The 22120-nt window shown below is 50.0% G+C and overlaps 1 protein-coding gene across 1 annotated transcript in view; it reads left to right on the top strand.

The window, feature by feature from the left end:
- The window catches only part of NSL1 (NSL1 component of MIS12 kinetochore complex), a 149876-nt gene extending 137851 nt beyond the window's left edge, over positions 1–12025 (top strand). Inside the window, exon 6 of the mRNA XM_078649753.1 lies at positions 10686–12025. Within this exon, the coding sequence (XP_078505879.1) occupies positions 10686–10985 (300 nt within the window). The 3' untranslated portion in view covers positions 10986–12025. The remainder of the gene's footprint in view (positions 1–10685) is intronic.
- Positions 12026–22120: the final 10095 nt, after the last annotated feature.

The raw sequence follows: 22120 nt of genomic DNA, 5'->3' as shown, positions 1-22120 counted from the left end.
CTCCGCGCTGCTCAAGGTCCCGGACCAGTGGGAGGTCGAGGGACCGGTCGCGGAGTCGTCATCACCACTCCTCTGGATCGAAGTCTTCGCACTCGGGTCAGGTAAGTCGAAGCATTCCAAGAACAAGTCGAAAAAGCATAGTCGCTCTTCGACTTCCCCTCGCCCGTCGCGGCTGAGGGTGCGGGCGGTGCCACCCCCGCGGCTCCGGCGGAGCCTGCAACGTCGCCCCCAGTCTAACCCCCCTTCCCGGGTGCGGGGGCGACGCCTGCCCAGGTGCAAGAGTTTCTTGCTGCCATGGGCCGACACTTTGGGCTGTCTGGCGCCTACGGGCCTTACCATCTCCGGCGGCTCCAGATCCGGTGTCACTGCCGGCTCCAGCCCTGGTGCCGCATGCCCCCCAGAGATTTATGATCGGACCCGATCGACGTCTGTTGACCTCGTGACACCTCCACCGGCACCGGTCTCCCCGGCACCGCTTGCAACGTCGCCCCCTCCTCGGAACGACGTCCCCCCGAGTTTCAGCCCTGACCAGGACACTGTGCCGGATCGGCGTCGCTCGATGCTGATACCGACGCCGATGGTGCCTTTTATGCCTTATGTCCGTCCTCCTTATTTTGAGCCTGTTCCACAGACTTCGGAGGAAGGGGAGGACTGGGAGGGGTCTGAGAACCCTCTAGCACAGGATTGTGCTTATGATCAGGACTGGGCAGAAGATTTGGGGGGCAGGCCAGTGGTAGTGACACCTCACCTGACCCTGGAATGCTGTCTCCTCCTACCGTGGCTACGCAGGAGGGAGACAGTTACGCAGTGGTGTTGCGTAGGGCAGCCGAGGCCCTCCACCTCGAACTCCCTACGGTGGCCATCAGGACTAACCTCCTGACAGAAGTGCTCCAACCGGCGGCTACCTATTCGGAGCGCTTGCTGCCGTTTAATGAAGCACTGACGGACGTTCTTTTGGGCACCTGGTCCAGCCCCAACACAGGGGCTCCTGTGGATAGGAACGTGGCCCGACGCCATCGCCCGGCTCCTGGCGACACCCCCCCTCTTCCTCACCCAACATCCCACCCCCGAGAGCTTGGTGGTCCAAGCCTCAGCTTCCCAAAGTGCGTTCCCTACCCCTCCTCCGGATAGGGAATCCAAGATGCTGGATCAGTTTGGCAAGAAACTGTTTTCATCTGCCAGTTTAGGGCTGCGGTCGGTCAACACCGCATGCCTCTTGGGCCGTCGTACCCACTCTCTGTGGGACACGGTCGCGCAGGTGCTGCCCAACTGCCCGGAGGAGGCACTGGCAGTCCTCTCCCAAGTGATTGCGGCCGGGAGAGATGCAGCAAAGTTCACCATATGTTGTGGGCTGGATACCACCGACTCACTGGGCAGGTCGATTTCCACGATGGTGGCGCTTCGGCGCTACGCCTGGTTGAGGACAACTGGCTTCTCAGGGGCTGTCCAGAATACCTTGATGGACATACCCTTTGATGGCATTCACCTTTTTGGCAACAAGGCAGACAATGCTTTGGAGCGCTTCAAGGACTCTTGGGCTACGGCCAAGTCCTTGGGCCTGTCAGCTGCTCGGCCTCCACTGCCTTTTGCTTTTCGTTCCTTTCGTGGCCACGGTAGGGGCGCCCCACAGCATTTGCAAGGCCACAGCAGCAACAACCTCAGCGTGGCCGCGGACGTGGAAACTGTCGAGGCGGTTCCGGGGGCTAAGGGGCGGGCCACTCCACTCCACCCCCACAGCATCCACTTCAAAGCCTTCCTAGTCTGATCTTTCAGGTCCATCAGACGCCAGTGGATGGACGAATACGCCATCTTCTCCACCACTGGCGCGACATCACTTCGGACAAGTGGGTGCTGCAAATTGTCCGAAGGGTCTACTCCCTCCCCTTCGAGGCAACCCCTCCAGCCATGCCACCTCAGTACCACCGCATGTCGGGGGATCACTTGCCGCTTTTCCAGCAGGAAGTTGCGGTCCTCTTGGCCAAGGGGGCCATCGAGCGTGTTCCAACTCCAGAAGTAGGTCATGGTTGTTATTCCCACTACTTTCTGGTTCCAAAGAAGGACAAAGGGGGCATGCGCCCTATCTTATAACTTCGGAACCTAAATCGCTTCCTCCGGAAGGAGAAGTTAAAGATTCTCACGCTGGCTCAGGTCTTGTCTGCCCTAGACCCGCAAGACTAGTTGGTGGCGTTGGACTTGCAAGACGCCTATTTCCATGACCCCGCCCTGCCTGCCACGAGCATTTTCAGTTCACTGTGCTCTCCTTTGGCCTTACCAGCACCCCTAGGGTGTTCACGAAAGGGATGGCGGTGGTCACAGCTCATCTACGCAGATTAGGGGTTTTAGTCTTCCCCTATCTCGGCGACTTGTTCTCACTTAGGAAAACAAGCTGCTAGCGGAATAGATTTGAACAATTTGAGAGACACTGCAGTGCAATGACAGTGAGACACTCCTAATATGGCCAATATCACAAAAGGAAACTCCTTTTATTGGCGCTTGGTTGCCACGGCCTTAACACACTCACTAAACAAGTGCTTCTAGTTGGAATTCTTCCAACTAGAGGCCAAGAAGGGAAATACAATTTATGTGAAGGTTACCTCCTTTGTTACATTTTTTGCTTGGAATGTGGCCTGAATCAGAAAATTACAAGAGGTGCATTTTTATGTGATCTATTAAATCTTTATCGGTGTCAAAGACACATGGGCAATGGAATAACCACCCTCAGAAGACTGCTAGTCCATTAACATGTCTTTGGCACGTTCTGTGAAACAATGGCTGCGTAATTGGAGGCCATTTGTAGATATTGCCTCAAGTTAAAACCATGAAGTAGTACAACTTAAGACTTCACATGGACTATCTAGTGTTTTGGTCCATTATCTGTGAATAGATGACTAACAGCCAGGTTCCGTGTGAACATCCTGCAATGACAAATTATAGTGTATTTTTAACCTAATCCTGACAGATACTCAATGAGATTTGGGCACAGGAGTTAGCAGGTGAGCAATGGCAAACTCTGAAAAATTGCAGAGTAAAAGCAAATTTAGGGAAGGCACTTTAGCCGTCCTCTAGCCCTTCATCTTAAGGCACTTAATGGTCTCTACCAAGGGTCCCATTGTTTCACTTTTTCTCCCATGGTAGATCCGTAGTATTTGAATATCATTTTGGGTCATGCGCACTCTAGTCCCAGGCCACGTGTATTTAAGGAGAGGCGCTGTGCAGAAGCTGTAAAGTCTCCTTGCTTATTTGCACAACTGTTGATCGTTTAAGTGTTTTTCTCAGTTTTAACTTGTTTGAAACTTGAAACTTTGGGCACATAGGCGATTTTGCAAGTACAAAAGGGATTCTGAAGGGTTCCAGGGAATTGGAAGCAGCTAAAAATTCTTGGGGGACAAAAGATTTTCAGCCATTTTTACTCCTTTGGGATACTGTGAGGCACCATTTTGGGCAGTACATGCTCTAGTCCCCAGCCACATGTATTTAACGAGTGGCACTGCATGAATGCTGAGTGGACGTGCCAAAGACAAGCCTGGAAGCGGCCAGCACCAGCCACTCTGTCAGTTTTAGGACATAAGGTAGACATGTTACCTCAACAGGTGTCAGCCGTTAAACCAGCTAGCTCTACAGTGCCACTATCACCCTCCTGTATTCTACAGCGGTGTAGGTTGTTTCTATCAACCATTGAACATGACAACCCTGATTCCTCCGGTATCGTGGAAAACAATACAGTATTTTTCGCTCAGTCACTCGTGCGTATTTTCCGGAGAATACACACAGAATGACGATTGGAACGGTTTCAATAATTATTTATTGATCAAGCATCAGTCTAGTATGAAACATATTCGCTGCGACAATCAAAAGACAGGAGCAAACAAAAGTGATCGCTTGCACCAATATCGTAGATACATTTCTACCATCCGCCATTAACGGCCCTCTAGAATACACGGAGAGCAAATTATTCTGGCGAAAGTCTGCTCCAGGTGAGAGGTGCAGGACTGGCAACTGAGATATTTGAATGCTGCTACAGTACCATGTAGGTCCCGGCCTGGGAAAACACACTGGGCTTGGCCGAAGATTCTGTGTGCCCTCTGCAGGGCCGGCCATAGGCATGTGCAAAGTGTGCACCTGCACAGGGCCGCCAAACCCCAGGGGCCGCCACGACGAGGATCGGATCGGAAGGATCAATGATACATCGTGGCACTGGCGGTCCCCTGGCAGGATTTGGCGGCCTTCGGCTCCGACCCCGGCTTCCAATACTAAGTTCCGACAGTCACAGTTCCAAGCCCTGACACAGTGAGTTCGCCCCCGCCCCCCCCCCCCCCCCCCCTCTCCCTTTAACTTCCCTGGCCTCTGGCTCCGAGTCCGCACCGACCTCGTTCCTGATTGGGCAGCAGGAGCGCCGGGGTGTTTCAAATCATCATGACTGTCACCCGGCTGGCTGGCACAGACGCCGGAAGCCAGGATAGAGTGATCTGCGGCAGCGCGCAGACTCAACCTAACCTGCTGCTTGACTTCCCCGCGTGCGTAACTAACTTGTGGGACTGGTGGCGTATGACTCTCTCTGCACAGCCCAGGTGGTCGTCGACGTCGGAGTCGGACAAAAGCTGAGCGGCCCCTGAGCTCAGACTGAGAATAAAGTGAAGAAGTGTGAACGCACCTGCCGGTTAAGGGCAGAATAGATCCATTCTCTCAGAGATGATTGATAATGATATTTCTGCACACTGTTTGTGGCACTGACTGACTATCGCGACGCGTCATGGCAAGCAAGCGAGTCATATTATGAAGATAGGTAGCCGGGCGTGAGTGTAGCTGTTAATGCTTGAGGTCGGAGGGGCGAGACTATCGCGAAGCGTCATGGCAAGCAAGCAAGCAAGTCATATTATGAAGATAGGTAGCCGGGCGTGAGTGCAGCTGTTAATGCTTGAGGTCAGAGGGGCGAATTTACTGCAGCCGGGAGTTTTGCCGCATCGAGGTAGGCCGCCCGCTGTCTGTCTTCCAGTGGCAGCGCCGGCCACTGATTTCCTTTAGGCCCCTCTCTGCCTGTGCCTGCAGGACCTATAATAAAGGTGGAGTCGGGGGCTGTACTATTTTGCATTAAATTAAGCGGCAGTATATGGCTGGCTCCCAGCCCGCGGAAGGCCTAATCATTGCCGAGTATTACATTTCGGAATCACTGACACTTTCTCCGAGGGGGGCCGGCCGCATATTCAATTTGCCGGTGCCGCATCCATCGACTCGTAGGCCGCTGTCTGTCTTCCAGTCAGTGGCAGCGGGCGCGGCCTCTCATGTAAACTGCTGGTGGTGATTGATTTCTTTAGGCCCCCTGCTCCGCCAGTGCCAATAAAGGTGGAGAGAAAGGGTATTTCTGCACTATTAAGCGGCAGACAGTTGAAATATGGCTCCAAGTCCCAGCGACTCCTGGGGGCCCCTAGAGCTCGGGGGCAGGGGAGCGTCCGGGCCAACCCGAGCGCTTTCAGTTTCACACAGCCAGGCGCGGGCCCCGGTGGAGCGCGGAGAGCACCTATGGTTACTCCAGGGGAAGGAACTCGCTGCTATCTCTCTCTAGCAGTCCTAATGTCCGTTACTGGGACTCACCCAGCTCTGCCAGAGCACCTTACTCCTCAGCTGGGGCGTCCCGTAGACACATGTGAGATACATAGAGAGGGAGGGAGGGAGGTTAAAGGTACATGGAGAAGTAGAACTAGTCAGGTTAAGAGAGAGGGTGAAGTGAAGTAAGGAAATAAGGAAATCCCATAGAGTATTTTTTAAATTTAATTGCCACCAACTGCCGGAAAATCCTAGGGTTAAGGCTAGATTGGGCACGCCAGGCATGCACACCAAGGGGCAGATTTTCTTTATCGCAATGCAGCACAGCAACAAAAGTTACTGACCTACACAAGGGTGAGATTAAAGCAGCACAGAGCCGTATATATTAGATATGGCCTGCTGCTGCTCACTACTCGCTCGTCACATTACTTGTCCTGAACTGCGTCCCCAGGGCAGCAGTGGGCGTGGCAAACACAGGGAGGTCAAAATTACTATTCTAACTCAACGTTTTTCATTTGCCTGCATATCCTACAGTCAGTTTTTGCATACATTGTTATGTATCATTTTAGGACCCTAGTGTAATTTTCCCGATTAATGCCCTTTGCCCTTATATAGGTATAGATCTCCATATCCTTATATAGGCATAGAAATCATAACCAATGACCGATTATTTCTATGTGGGGGGTTGTGGGGGTCCGGTGCCCCTGTCATGGCCCTGGCACTTCAGCTGTCTGTGCGCCCAGTCCCTCATGTCGTGTGTCACAATGCCCTCCTCCTCCTAAATTGTATCGTTCTGAGACGAATTCGGAAGAGTAGGAGCAGCCGCACGTACTGGTCAATCATCTAACGACTTTTCTGGACGTATTATTAAAACGCCTTCCTGAGCTCCGCCCCGTCCTGACCCCCTCTTCCGGGGCCCCCACCTACGCTCCCTGCACAGGGCCACCATGAGCCTAGAGCCGGCCCTGCCCTCTGGGTGGCTTTTTGGAAGAATAGATGGCATAGAGACTACTCCGAGATGCCGCGGCTGCCACGTGAGGTGGCTGCGCAGGGCTCGAAAAATACAAAAAATGTTTCTAGACCTACAGGTCTAGTAACATGAAAAACCTCCTCGCCCTAACTGTAACGTACTTGACCTCTGTCTCTGAAAGGCGAGCAAATGTGACAAGATAACAAGATTTAATGGCATCTTTATTGCTCATTCCCTTTGTGAGCAATAAAAATGTCTTTAAATCTTGTTTTCTTGTCACATTTGCTTAGCTTTCAGAGACCGAGGACAAAAGTCAGTTTGTCTCCCTACTCGCCAGAAAGGGTGAGTAGACCCTAAAAATAGCTTGTCCTTAATAAATCTGGCTCGCCACAGAGAGTGGATTTTTCGAGCCATGTGTACCGGAAACCCTGTAGTGACGGGCCGACCAGACTGTGCTGGGCCTACGTCGTGCTGCAGGGCCTAACCGGGGCCTGGCGGAGGAGGCCGGTATGAGCAGGGGGCATCTTCTAAAGTGGGCACCCACGCATCAGTGGGCTTTACGGCGCCACAACATTGGACCCTTCGGCAGATGTGAATAAAAGGCGGCGATCACCAACACTACTGTGATGAAAGGCAGGGGGTTCTCCATAGGCATAGGCCCCAGAAGGAGGGCACACCTTGGTGACTGACTGTGGTGGACCTGTAAGACCCTAGGTCATCCCTCGTGAGCTGCGGCCCTGCTCTATTATCTTATGCAGCATTTGTGTATGAAGCAACAAATAGCCTTGAAACCTTGCACAAATCATCCTGATGTAGTGAGACATACATGGATGGGTGGCAGTTAGGTGGACCTGGGTTTTCCCTTTTGGGCTCTGTGCAGTTCCCTTCTACCAATTGCTCCCTGTTGAGGTGCTTTGAGTGTTGGGGTCATGGCCTTGGTCAGCTGTAAATTTAATTTTATTTATTTATAAAGTTTTGGAGCCACAGGGGGACATGATGGCACCGACCAAGAGGAAATGCCCCCCTGTGCAGACCTCGAAACATGGGTTGCCCTAATGGCATCAAAATCCTCAAGTAAATCTAGCAGCGGAGATGGGGCTGAGCTTTCAGACCAGCTGGCTGGAGGGGGGCTCTGAGGAATAGATCCGCATAGCCAAGACCAATCCTTGCACAAGTTAAACTGGACAAAATCATAGATCATAGAATACCCAGACAAGTGAGATCCTGGAACATAAAATAGACATGGTGTTGGTGGATGTGGGTCTGCTACGTGATGATCATAAAAAGCTGGGTGACAGTCAAGCAAACTGAGGGCCAGCTCGAGCATCTTTCCCAGCGTACGATGCAGCTACAACGTGAGGCGGTCCTTGACTGAGCATCCCACCCCAAACAACATTAGATTAGTGCAGCTGCCAGAATGTAACGAAGGTAATAATATGGTGGCACTCCCTGAGGAATTGCTATGACAAGCATGTGTGGGGCCGGCTCGGCCGCTTCCCCCGGAAGCCCCACTGGGACTAGTGGTGTTGCGCAACTTAAATTATAGAGACCAAAATGCCATCCTTGTGGCTTCCAGAAAAGCTGGTCACTTTAAATTCCACGATGTGAAGATCATGATATTCCACAACTATGCCTTTGTGGTACAGCATAGGAGACTCTCATTTTTGGCACTCAAGAGACGATTACAAGAGAAGGGAATTAAATTATGCTCTCATGTTTTTAGCCTGACTAAAGTTAATGTTGAGTGATGGCACGAGATTCCAGCTTGACAGTCTCAGTAAGAAGCAAACCAAAGGTACCCTTTCTCCCAGGCCGAAGCCCAGAGTGTGAAGGCAATGTAAAACTGGGAACTATCCATCCAGCACCGAAGGCCGGCCCACACTGCAACAAGCCAGTCGTGTAAGAATGGATTGTGTATCATTGACTGCAAAAGCACCTGCCAATGTGGAGAGTTGAATCACAGGTGACCTCCGAGGAGGGCAGATCCGAGTTGGATTCAGAGTCCACAGGGAAATCTCACACCGATTTACTTATGTTGACTCTTAGAAGAACTGGTCAACTAATTGAAACATGAAATATCCTGTTTGGTAAGGATCAGACAAGCAGGTCATTGAGAGGGAATCTGAGAAAGATCCTGAGAGGGCTCTGGTGACCGCTGAGGTTGTATCTGGGAGCATAAATACATACACACAGATATTACTCTTATCACAAACCTATCAACAGCAGCGCACTGCCATGCATAGCGCTAGACACCCCTGCAACCCCTCAAACAACATAAGGGCAGTATTTGTTGGTAATAATGCGTCTTACCTTACACATTTTGGACTGGTGCAATTCTAGCCCTGTCCTGGGAATGAGTTAAGATTGGAAGCTTGTATTGTTGGATTTTACTAGGTGTGATTGTGCACTTACAGTATTCTCAGCGGAACTTGGAGGATAGGGCCGGTAGCAGGAAGCGTAAAAGCATCCTGGGCACTTCCCCCAGGTTTTTATCTACATGATGCGGCTAAGACTATTCCCTAGTTGACTGACAAGATGACCAAATATGTGCTAATGACTTAGAATGTCTTGGAGGTTTCAACAGTCTACCTAAACATCATAATTGGGGCTCCCGGTTTTATGGTATTTATTTTTTTAACATTTCTGTCTGTATTTATCCATATTACGTTTTTGGCAATTTTGTCTGTATTTATCCATTTTTTTGTGTTTTGCGCATAAATGACGTTGGAAAATTGTACATTTCCATATTTATTCAGCTGATAGACGTGCACTCATACTTTGATGACTGTCATGCTTTAGCTATTTAAGCTGTCAAATACTACATAACAATACATCCACTGGTAAATACTAGCATAATACCATAAATGTATGTTGACATATGCCGTTATTTAAATACATTGCATCCTGTTTTTTGAATTTCTCATGCTCGCCATATACGCTCAGCTGCTGTCCTATAATTCATCAAAGACAGCATGGAGAGTCACTTTAAAGGAGCACAATTTTCTGTATTTATCCACTGTAAAACATAAATGCAGGCAGAAAACACATTGTTTTCTGTCTGTGTTTATCTGTAAAAATCTGTAAAAACGGGGAGCCTTAATACTAATATACATACATGTTTAGGCCATAGAGGTGTGGATGTAGCTCTACTGCAGGAGACACATCATACATCGGCTGAAACAATCTGAGTTAAAAGATGCTGGAGAAGAAACTTTTTTCATCACTTATTTGTCCTTTGCCAAAGGAACATTGATCTGAATTAGCCTGGGCCTCTCCTCCGAGTTCTTGAAACAGGAGGTGGACACTGAGGGGCAATATGTTTTTCTGCTTGGTCGACTAGATGGCAAGCCTGCACTGCTGGCCAACATTTACTCCCTGAATTTAGGCCAAGAGGACTTTTATGATTTCCTATTGGTGGAAATGGCAAGCTTCATCGGCTCACCCTCATTAATTGGAATTGACTTCAATGGGGTGGAAGACATTAGCATAGATAGAGCTCACCTGCCGCTGACATGGGCTACAACAGTTGGGGTTGCAAAGGCACAGACAGGCTAGCATAAGCATTGGTAACTGACTGACACTTGGAGACAGCTTCACATGTGCTTGAAGGAATACTCCTATTAACTTACCCCTTTGTGACTTGCATAGCAGATTGGACAAGATATATGACCATGACTAACTTCTCCACCACATATTTCACTCAGAATACCTAGGTCGAACATGCTCCAATCATCAGAAGTTTATAAAACAAACATTATATATAAAACTGATTTGAATTATAGTTTATAGGTCACCTGTTGTAAAAAAAAATAATAAGAATAACCTTGGTTGTTTGCAGACTTTATTGATTATTCAGTATCATTTTCCACTTGCTGCCTACATTCCATTCTGACTCCCCTAATCCCTCCTGATCACAGCCCGGCCTCCCTAGGCCCTCAATTTCAACCAATAATCCCACTCTCTTTCACTCACCCCCATCCTGCTCATGGTGTGACACTGGAATGTTGGCGCATGCACTGTTGGTATAGGCTCCTATCACTGTTTTTAGTGAAGTCCCCAGCATGACTCTATAGTAGTTTGTGCTCTTCTTGACCTCGGTTGACATGTTACCTTAGTAAACCTAATTAGCTTTGTTCACTACCTAATCACTTATTTTTCTGTTTTCTTCCCCTAGTCTCTCCCAACGCTGATTGAGACAGCCGAAGGACTCTCGCAGGTCTTGAGCATGCATCCTGCCTTGCAGCTTTCAAGAACGCACAAAGAAGTGTTCGCCCATAATTCATCTGAGGAAAAGGATAAAACTATGGACCTTGTCAGAGGCCTAGAAATTACTCCAACAGGGACTGAAGCACCAAACACAATTGAGCTTATTCGGAAAAGGAAAAGATTGGACTCCCCAGAAAGCAGGCTCTATCCACTTCGATCACGGTCCAAGAGGAAAATCAGCATTAATGCTGCACAAAAACATTCTTGAGACCTAACAATAAACCATTTACACAAGGCTAAGGCGATGACAGTATAAAAAAATTAAGCATTGTGCACTTCGCAGCAGTACGGATAGTACATTCTTCATTGATGCTTCAGCGAATTTTTTTTTTTATGCCATGAACATGTTGAAAATTGTTTTTCTTGACTATCAAGCCGCTCGGTGCACAAGCTGACCGAGACAGACATCTACAAGGCTATGAACATGGATCCATTGCACCGACATCGCCAGTTTTAAACCGATTTTTAATGCCTGTAGCTAAAAAAAATACTGTGTTTTAAAACTATTTTTTGTAAAATATCCCACCACAAGCAATAATTTGTTCCCAAAACAATTTGATTTTTATGCTTTTTTTGAATTTTGACAAAGTGAAGCTTTCAATTTATTACCATTTTGATGCTGGTGAATATCTTAACATATAGTTTGCTACCTAAGACATTCAGCAAGGCATTCCCGTTTTAGAGAGTGCTGTTCTCTGATGACTGGCCAGAATCGTCCACAAAACACATGCCTAATTGTCCCTTCTTGCTAGGTTAGAATTTTTTTAAGTACTATGTGGAAACTGTTCTCTGCATTGCCTGATTTCAAATGTAGCCATTCCAACACTAGAGATGCCGGAAATGAGCAGGTCTGATTCTGAATGCAAAGTTCCCAGTGAAGTGCATATCCTTTTAATAGCACTGTTATGGTCAAATTTTATTTGTAAGTATCCAGGACTCATGTTTTTGGGTACTTTTATTGTTATGTTGTCTCGGTCAGTTCACGACCATAGGGCCGATTCTAGTACCGCTTTTATTTAACTTGATATTTAATGCACATGCTTGCAGCTAAGACAATTGTCAAAAGCTTCCACTTGTCTATTTCTCTGTTAAAAATACAACTACGCATTGTATTACATGACAACACATTTTAAATGACTGTCCGTTCCGCTGGCTCGATCTGTTTATTTTTATTACTAATTGTAATTTGTATATTTTGTATATATAAATATTGGCTTTATTTGAAAGTAATTAAAAAGGAAATATAAAGTAGTGCAGTCCATGAATTATAATGTGAAATTGAATCTGGTTTTGGCACTATACACTTTTCAATTCCAGCAAACAAATTTTAAATAATGTTCTTGTCTGTAAACTCCTCCATATACTTTTAAAGTTTATTTTAGATTACCTTATGTCAAGGTTGGACCACAAAGAGACCGAACATCCCAGATGGAGCAATGTAAATGCCTTGTCCCCAACAGTCTTCTTGTGGATTCGCGACAATGAACTACTTTGAACCAAATGAGCACAGCTTTTGTGTGTAAAATCTGTATAATCAGCATGCGCTTTATTGCCATGACCTAAATGAGGGACACAGCCCCATTTTTAGGTCTCGCCTGTCAATGTGCATGCGCATTGAGCAGAGCGAGACTATGGGGTCTTAAACAAAGCTTACCTACACTGGCGATTCACTGGCGATTTGATGAAGTGCATGTGCACTTTTAACTCAATGCGCAATTAGTTAAAATGCGCGTGCACAGCATCAAATCGTCAGCTTAGTGCCGCCAGCAGCTCTTCCCGCTCCGCCCCTGCTACATCAAAGGCTTGGCGCTCTGCCTCAGCCCAGCCATTCTCCTCCCCTAATTACCCCCTGCTGCATCAAAGGCTTTTTCACGGCCATCCGGCCGTGCTTTCAGTTTCACGGCTGGCCGGCCGTGCTGTATCTCAGCAGTGTTGTGTGCATCGCGCAGCTTCCACTTTTGTAAAGTCAAAGTGAGTTTTATGACATTGCATGCATAGAGTGTGCTGGAGTGGAAAGTTTACATCTTTCAAATTTGTAGTGTTTGTGCTCGTTGTCATTGAGTATCTGTCGTCTTCTCTCCTGCTTGCACTCTTGCAGTTTCTATTAACACTTCTACTTTTCCTTGCTCGATTTGTCTTTGCTTTGAACGTTTTTGCCTCCGTGCAATTTCAGTCAAAGCTTCAGCAATGACACAGAAGAGTGCTTGAGCAAATGAGCTTAAAATCCTCGGCGCAAGACGAATAGCCAATTAAGTCCGGGGAAAAGAAATGCTCCGTAATAGAGATTGATGACTCGCTTTATGTACGGCCTCAGAAAGGATTGGAATCATTTAAATTAATATATTCAATTACGGTTTTAAAAAACAGCCGTTTGGTTTCTTGGCATTTAGTCGAGTATTTAGTTTGTGTTGATGAGCCATACATTCTCCCTCTAACAAGCAAGGACGCATTTATTCTCGCGCTGCCGCTGCTTCCCTTCAAGTAATCACCTCCCTACTTAAAGCAAGCATTGGCATAGCCAATAGGTCTCGCTTTTGGGACCTTATAATAGTTTAGTGTCCAGCACAGTATCCTTGTTTTTTAAACGCAGCGCTTACAAACAGACAGCATACACAAAAGCTTTCTCAAAATACAGCATGAGAGAATTCTTCACACACACACAGACACACACGCACGCACACACACGCGTGCACTTGCAAACAGACTCACATGCATGCACTCACATACACACACACCACATGCACACACATGCACACACACATGCACACACACTCACACTCACATGAATACTCCCACTCAGACACACACGCACACAACTAGCACAACTAGCGGCAGGCTGAAACACAAAGTAAATATTAAATAAAAAACAACATGTAATCTTTTACAGGGATTACACTGCCACTGACAAAGGTAAACAAAAGTTAGCTCAGGATCTGCAACACTGCATGTTCTTCTCTTCGCTCAAGTTTGACTTGCAACTGTGGGGAGAGGGCGGTGTATTCGCCAGAGCACTTCCACCTCATAATCTGGAAGCATAACTCACCCCGCCCTCCCTCTCCCCATTGTTCGGCACCCATTTCCTCTAAAGTTCAATTCACAGTTTCTGTATTTTGTGGTCGCCTTTACATAGTACATTACACAGTGAGTTACAGACCTCATTTCACGACAGGTGACACTGTTTCAAGCTGTTTTCAAGCTTTATTACAAATCGCAAAAAGATGTTAATATTTCACTTCTGTTCTTGGATTTTCGTCACAATAAAAAACACTGAATATAATCTTCACAAAAGTTATTTACAAAAGTTTAAGCTATTGCCATTATAAATTAAATACAGTATTTAACAATTTAACAAAAAAAAAATAAAAGCCATTGTTATTTGTAATATTAATACATCTAAGTCACGTAAATAAAAAACATGTTGCATTACAAATGCTATAGGTGTCACATTTGCGAAAGTTATAACTACTGGCATTGTAAATGACAGAGCTATTAATTTAGCTATTTTAACAAACACATAAATAAAAAAAAATGTAATTTATAAGACCAATAGCTCAAACTTTCCTAATGCGAGACCTATTGCATTTCCAATGCTTGTTTCCAATATTTTTATTAAAGTTTTGTATATTTCAACATGCAGATGTATCACTGTAAGTGGGGAAGCGTGGTTTTGCAACGTGAATCTTTTCTAGATTCACAGGCTGCACAGTATTCCGCCATTTAGTGGTTGGGGCCAGAACTCTCCTCTTGTACATTGGTCCCTTCCCCCCCATTTTGTTGTTGTTGTTGGGTCGACTGTCCTCATGATTCTGTGCCTAATCTAACCTCTCCTGACATCACGCCCCTCTCTGGAAGCCTCCATGCATGGTCGCCTTCTTCAGATTCTTTTTTCCAATGTTGGGTCTCGAAGCATCGCTGAACGATTTCCAATAGTCTAAAGAAGAAGGATATATTGAAGGTTCCTCGAAAGCAACATTGAAGTTCTAGTGGGAAAACATTGATACTGCAACCGAAAAGAATTCTGAAAATCAAGCAGGTAAGGGGAATACAAGGATAAACGGCGAAGGAAGATTGGAGAATGCACGGTGCAGGGGCCACCTGCTCTGAGTGAATTGGAGAGCCCACCCTTCTACCCAGAGTGTCACCACAAATTTGTCCAGAAGGACAATCATCAGGTGTGCAACATTTGCCTATCAAAAGACCACAGTCCTGAGAACTGTGAGCCCTGCGCAGAATTCAAGCCCAAAACTTTAAGAGCAAGGTAGAAACGAAGAAAAGCAGGGGCAGAAAGAAACTTAGTCGCTGATGGACCTGAGATCTTTGAGCAAAGAGGAGAACAACAACGCTGAAGGAGCCGAGGAAGAGGGCTCGGACGTGGAAAAGGAAGTCATCGACTTCGAGCGAAAACACAGAAGTGGCCACAGATAACGTTAAGGAAGCAGGGTTCAGGCAAGTCTCGAACACCGGACTAGAGCCCAAAAATTTGCCTTGCCGCCAAGATCAAGTGGAAGAAAAGCCGTCTCGAGGCCGAAATGGCCACAATCCTCCAGAAAAAATTAGTTTGACGCATTCCTCCAAGATGGAGCACACACAAGAGGACAAGGACATATGGGAACTGGAGCTTCCAATGACTCCAGAGCTGCAGGAGGAAGCGAATCAGGAGATTTTCTACAAGAAAGAGGATCCAGGGCTGTTTTAAGAATCCTATGGGTCGGAATATCTCAGGGCCCAATGGCAGGACTTCAATGCCGATTTTCCCCAAGCCGGAAATAGACCCATGCCAGTCGAGGCTTTCGCTTCTGGAAGATATCACCATGTATAATCAGCTAATAAAGAGGGCTGCAGACAAGTATGGGGTCCAGTTGGAAAAGGAGAATTCTCAAACATGTTTTGTTACTGGAGACATTGCCACTCTCACAGAGTGAAAGCGACAGAATAAATGCCCATGCTCCCGAGCATTCTGGACCAGGGGAGAGAGCAGGGGCGGCTCTTCCACTAGGGCAGAGGAGCATCGCCCCACTACTTTCTTGCAGTGCGAGTAAGCCAAAACATAACATGGTAATAACTAAAAGTTATTACCATTTTTTGTTTGCATTGCTGGCGGACGGGTGGTTGGGCTGGTCTGCTCTTGGAGCAGGGCAGGGGAGAAGTGGTTTACCCACTCCTGAGTTTGCAAAGACTGTTTGGTCGGCCCTCTCGGGCTGCCCAAACTTGTCATGCGCACTGTGTCCTTCTCCATGCAGGCTGAATTGCAGCCGGCATGGAGAACATGGCCAACCCATTAGCCCTTGGCTGGACGGCACCGCAACCAATCACAACGCTGCTTGCTGCGATGTGATTGGCTTAGGGGAGGGAGCCTGGCTTCCTGTTCCCGTCTGAGGCAGGAGAGCAGGAGCCGAGTAAAAGTGGGACCCAGCGGAAAGGTACGTTTAATTATTATTATCTTTTTTTATTTCCCCACGATCACCTCCCCCGCGAATCCCCCTCCCCCCGCAAATCCCCCCTCCCCCCCCCCCCCCTCCACCCTCCCCCTGTGAGCAATGTCGGCTGCTACTGGGAGTGAGGCCTTTAAGGAACCTGCAGGTTGGTGACACCCAGGACCGAAACGAAGTATAAACACTCCTTGTACGATCCTGCATATGTCAGAGGTTATGTTCCAGTGGATTCCATCATTGTGGCCACTGCCAGAAAAATGGCAAACATGCCAACTACTTGTGGACCACCTCCAGATTAGGCACGCAAGAGGAGAGTATATGGTGGGGAGAACATTTGAAAGGGGATCAGCAACTCCATGGCGCATATCAAACTCTAATGCCCTGCTCAATAGATATGCCTACCAACACCTGGAAGAGATGGCAAAGTTAATGAAACACCTACCAGAGCAGTATCAGAAGAGAGCGGCGTTCCTCGCAAAGGACTGGAAGAACATCGCCTGCACCTGTTTAAAATCTTCACTAGACGCCGTAGACCCGGCAATCAGCCAAATGATGGCAGGGACAACTCTAAGAAAACACGCCTGTGGGGCTTCAAAAATGATGTTTATGCCATTTAATGGGGAACACCTGTTTGGGAGCGCAGTGGACGACACACTTGAACAACTTAAAGATAATGACACAGCAAACTCGATGGGACCCCTACAATTCAGAGGGCAACAGGGAAGCGAAGTACACCCATGGGAAGAGCAGTGGTAAGTTGGGGCTTTCAAAGTGCTACTACTACACACCAGAGTTCCCAAAGCACAACCAGGTGCAGACACCAACACAACAGGGATAGTACCAAGCAACCCCAGAGACCACCCTTTTGTGGATGAGTGAGAAGCAGAGGACAGCCCCGGATAGGGGCGGGTGCATCAACTTGCAAGTGACTTACAAAGCCATAACCCCCAACCACACAATACCTGCAAGGGGGAGAGGGGGGATAGGAGCCTTCTCCCAGGAGTGGAGGAAGGTCACTTCAGACAGTTGAATACTCAACATCATCCGACACAGCGATTACATCGAATTGGTAAAAGGAAAGTACCCATGCAAGATGAGTCAAGACCTTTGTACCGTGAGAGGTGAGAAAATTGTTACAGAAAAAGGCAATAGAAAGTACCCCGGAAGGAAACTAACCAGGGATACTACTCTGTATTTCTCGCCGTGTTGCAGATCTACGGCTATAGCGGGTTCTTGGAATCCTGACAGTTGCCTTAATGTGTTATACCTCTGGGAGGGGAGAAGTCCGGTTGGGTCACCCAAATCCGGTGGCTCAATAACGGCAGTCTGTATCTCAAAAGCCATTGTTCAGTCAAAGACGCCATGCGCAATCCCTATATCTCTTCTGTCCTAAGTATTACTCCCTCAGCCCTCGCCCAGCTTACCACTTCTGCCTTCCACCGGTTAAGTGGGGGACCCTCTGGGACTTCGGTGTCTCGCTGTCTCTCTACAGGCAATGCCCAGGGCTTGATCCACAAATCTATTTGCAGCCTTCCTCTCCCGTCACCTAGGGTAGAGGCCGAGCAAACAGATTTCAGAAGTACGTCATGTTTGTTTCAAGCTCCTCCATCACCTCTAGTCAGACGCATATAACCTTGGGGCAATGCCACACCATATGTGCAAAGTCGGTGTCCACTTTGCGTCACCTACGGCAGCCGTGGGTTTGTGTCTACAGTATCACATTTATTCCATGCAGTGTAAGATATGTCATGTGCAAATATTTAAACTGCATGTATTCGAATCTTGTGTTTCTCAATGTCTTATAGGTCTATTCCAGTGTCCTCGTCCACTCTGTCCCTGAGGGGTCTGTTTAAGATTCCCTCCCGTCTAAGGTCTCTAAAATCAGCTTGCGGTACCGCTAGGTGATCAGCCTCCACCGGTCCCCTACGGTGAGTAGATCTGCAGTGTACCATTAGTCACAGGCTTAGAACCTGCCTTTCCCATAAGGTAGGTTGGTAGGGAAGGGAGAGTGTGTGCGTGTCTGTCTGTCTCATACTTGCTTGGAACTGTGCACTTGGGAGCTCATAGTCTGCCATCAAGCTCTCAAGACTTCTTGGGGTGCCCCTTTCGTATAGGTCCCCCATGGTGTCAATCCCTGCCTCCAACCAAACTCATTTGCTGATTCGTGAAGTAGCTCCTGTGTGGCATGGGCAGCGCAGGAGCTAACAGCCTGTGTCCCCTGGTCTTCCGTAATGTCCTTCTCCAACAGCGTAGGCCAATTTTGGAGTTTGGGTCTCCTGCTTGTGTTCAATTTAACCCCCATCATTAATGCTACTAAGGCACTCTCCCTACTGGGCTCCCCAAACTCCCCTAGTTCTGGTATTTTCTGGCCTGCCAACCACTGTAATTGTGCTGCCAGGGAGTATAGCTCATCCTTGGATGCACTTAATCCAGCGCCCGGAGTAGGAAGCTGGAGTGCGTAGAGCGCTTCTCGGTACCTTCCCCGATGGACACAGCCAAATTGTAGGTCTCCCTGAAACACTGTTCAAAGAAAATGTGGTCTCTATCATTGAGCTGCTTCCACAGGGCTTAAAAAATAATAATAAAAAGGGATTGGGAGGACAGGGGTGTCTTTACCAGTATTTTCTAGAAGGTTGTGGTCCTCATCAAGTTATGATCATCACTGCTGGATGGGCAGTGGAGGCAAATGCAGTCTTTAAATCAGAAGTTGCCTTTCTATATTAGGTTATAAGTCCTATCTGAAAGAAACAGGTTAGTATTAGATTCCTTACCTTAGAATATCCCCAGGCGTCAGTCTGGATCCGGAAACTTTTGCGTAGCAGTACCCCTGCGCGTCGGTAGGCGTCGTCTGCAGGCGTCCCCTGCGGCTCCGCGTCGTCGGCGTCGTGCGCCGTGATGACGTCGCTGGAGTATATAGACGCCGCCTCCGCGCGCTGACGTCAGTTCTTCTTTTTTCCGCGCCAGTTAGCGCAGATCCGAAGAGCAGTACTCCGGTCTTTTGACCAAGTTTTTTGTTAACTGATTGATCTTTACGGTGCCGGTAGGATGCCCGGTTTCAAGAGTTGTGACGAGTGCGACCGCATGATGTCGGTCACCGACCACCATCGACTCTGCCTCCGGTGTCTGGGCGCGGACCACGACGTGGAGTCCTGCGTCGACTGTCGGGCCTTGACTGGAAAAGCTAGGCGGGAGCGGTCCCGCAAGCTTCTCGAACTCCGGTTGTCGGCCCCGCGTCGAGAGCGGTCCCGGTCCGGTCGGAGGTCGAGGGAGCGGTCGAGGGAGCGGTCGCGGAGCCGCCATGGGCGCTCCGGGAGTCGCCACCATTCCTCCGGCTCGTCAGGTAAGCACAAGAAGTCGGGGCGTCGCCATCGCACCCCCGACTCCCCCCGACGCCCGCGTGCTGCGGCCGGGGGCTCGGGTGACCCCACCCCCGCGGTCCCGCATGGGTCGCCGACGCCGTCTACCCCACACCTGTCGGTCCCTGGGGAAGGCGCGTCGCGTGAGGAGATCGAGGCCTTCCTCATTGCTATGAGGGCGAGGTCTTCTCCGGCGGGGCCTTCGGCGCCTGCGGGCCCGTCGGTCCCGTCTGGGGGCCCGAGCGGTTCGGGTGCTCCTGCCCCGGCGCCGCCGGTGGCTCCGGCCCCGGCGCCGCTGGTTCCCTCTGGTTCGTCGCCGGCTGGTCTCCCGGCCTCTCCGGCGTCGGTTCCTGTGGGCCAGCCCGTGGTACCGCCCCCGCGTGGTGCAGCGACTCCGCCGTCGGCTCCGGCCGGCGTCGGGTCCCCGGCACCGACGCCGCGCGGCGCCACCCCCCTTTCCTCCCCGACTCCGGACTCGGACCGGCGTCGGCCGACGCCGGACCCGACGCCGATGGGGCCCGTTGACCCCGATGTCTATATCGTCGACCCAGAATATGGGTATGACGAGGAGGAGTATGGAGAGGGTTGGGAGGGGTCTGAGGACCCTCTATCCCGTGCCTGCCAGTACGATGTGGACTGGGTAGGTGATCTGGGTGATGCCAGTGGCCTGGACGAGTCGCCCAACCCTGGGTTTGTCTCTCCGTCCCCTGTGGCGTCCGAGGCGGGTGCTGCCTATTCGGTGGTCCTGATGAGGGCTGCCAAGGCCTTACACCTTGAGCTCCCCGTCGCGAAGGTCAAACCGAATATCCTGACGGAAGTTTTTAAACCGCAGTCATGCCCCCAGGAGCCTCTGCTGCCGTTTAATGAGGCCCTGACGGATGTCCTTCTGGGCACCTGGTCCAGGCCCGCCTCTGGTGCGCCGGTTGACCGGAACGTTGCCAGGCGTCACCGTCCCTGCGCGGACGACCCTGCCTTCCTGTCCACCCATCCCTCCCCGGAGAGTCTGGTGATCCAGGCCTCCACTTCGCAGTCCGCATTTCCGTCGGCTCCGCCCGACCGGGAATCAAAGAGGTACGACCAATTTGGAAAGAAAGTGTTTTCCTCTTTGAGTGCTGGGCTGCGGTCTTGTAACACCGCGTGCCTCTTGGGCCGCTACACCCACTCCCTGTGGGATACGGTCGAGGAGTGTTTGCCGCAATGCCCCCAGGAAGTGCGGGACAAGCTCACCCGGGCCTTTGTTGAAGGCCGGGATGCGGCGCGGTACTCGATCCGTTGTGGTCTGGACACCACGGACTCACTGGGACGGGCCATGTCCACTACGGTGGCGATTCGTCGCCATGCCTGGCTGAGATCTGCCAACTTCTCACCAGACGTCCAAAATACGCTTATGGACATGCCATTTGATGGCAGTCGCCTATTTGGTGACAAAGCGGACCACGCGCTGGAGCGCTTCAAGGACTCCAGGGTCACGGCCAAGTCCTTGGGTCTCTCGACCCAGACCCAGCGCCAGCAGACGGGTTCGTTTCGGCCCTTTCGTGGCCAAGGGAGAGGAGGTCCCACACGTGCTGCCAGCCACGCGGCGCAGAGCGCTCCCCAGCGCGGTGGCGCCCGTGGTTTCCGCCGTGGTGGCGGTAGAGGCCAGCGTCGTGGTCAGTCCACGCCTCCCTCCGCTGCGGCATCCAAGCCTTCCTAGTCCGAGCTTTCGGGCTCACGTGACGCCAGTGGGTGGCAGGGTTCGCCATCACCACTCCCGCTGGCGCGCGATAACGTCGGACAGGTGGGTGCTGCAGCTTGTCCGAAGGGGCTATGCCCTCCCCTTCGAGTCCACTCCTCCAGCCATGCCACCGCAGAACCACCGTGTGTCGGGGGACCACTTGACACTTCTGCAGGAGGAAGTTACGGCCCTCTTGGCCAAGGGGGCCATCGAGCGCGTTCCTGGGCCAGAAGTAGGGTGTGGTTGCTACTCCCACTACTTTCTGGTACCCAAGAAGGACAAGGGAGGCCTGCGTCCTATCTTGGATCTACGGAACGTCAACGGCTTCCTCCGGAAGGAGAAGTTCAAGATGTTGACTTTGGCTCAGGTCTTGGCTGCTCTAGACCCACAAGACTGGATGGTAGCGTTGGACTTGCAGGATGCGTACTTTCACATCCCCGTCCTGCCGGCCCACCGGCGTTACCTGCGGTTCACGGTAGGCCACGAGCATTTTCAGTTTATCGTGCTCCCATTCGGCCTTACCAGCGCCCCACGGGTGTTCACGAAAGTGATGGCGGTGGTCGCAGCTCATCTGCGCCGGTTAGGGGTTTCAGTCTTCCCCTACCTCGACGACTGGCTGTTGAAGGCGGGCTCGCCCCAGACAGTCGTCCACCACCTTCAGATGACGGCAGACCTCCTGCACGAGTTGGGGTTTTCCATCAATGTGCCGAAATCACACCTGTGTCCCTCTCAAAAGCTCCTTTTCATCGGAGCGGTTCTCGACTCGGCGCAGTTTCGGGTTTACCCCCCGGAACGGCGGGTCCGGGATATTCAGGCTCTGATTCCCATCTTTCAGCCGTTA

Source organism: Lissotriton helveticus, chromosome 6 (genome assembly GCF_964261635.1).
Source record: "Lissotriton helveticus chromosome 6, aLisHel1.1, whole genome shotgun sequence".
Taxonomy (NCBI): domain Eukaryota; kingdom Metazoa; phylum Chordata; class Amphibia; order Caudata; family Salamandridae; genus Lissotriton; species Lissotriton helveticus.
Note: the sequence above shows the minus strand (reverse complement) of the source record. Positions and strands in the feature narration are given on the sequence as shown.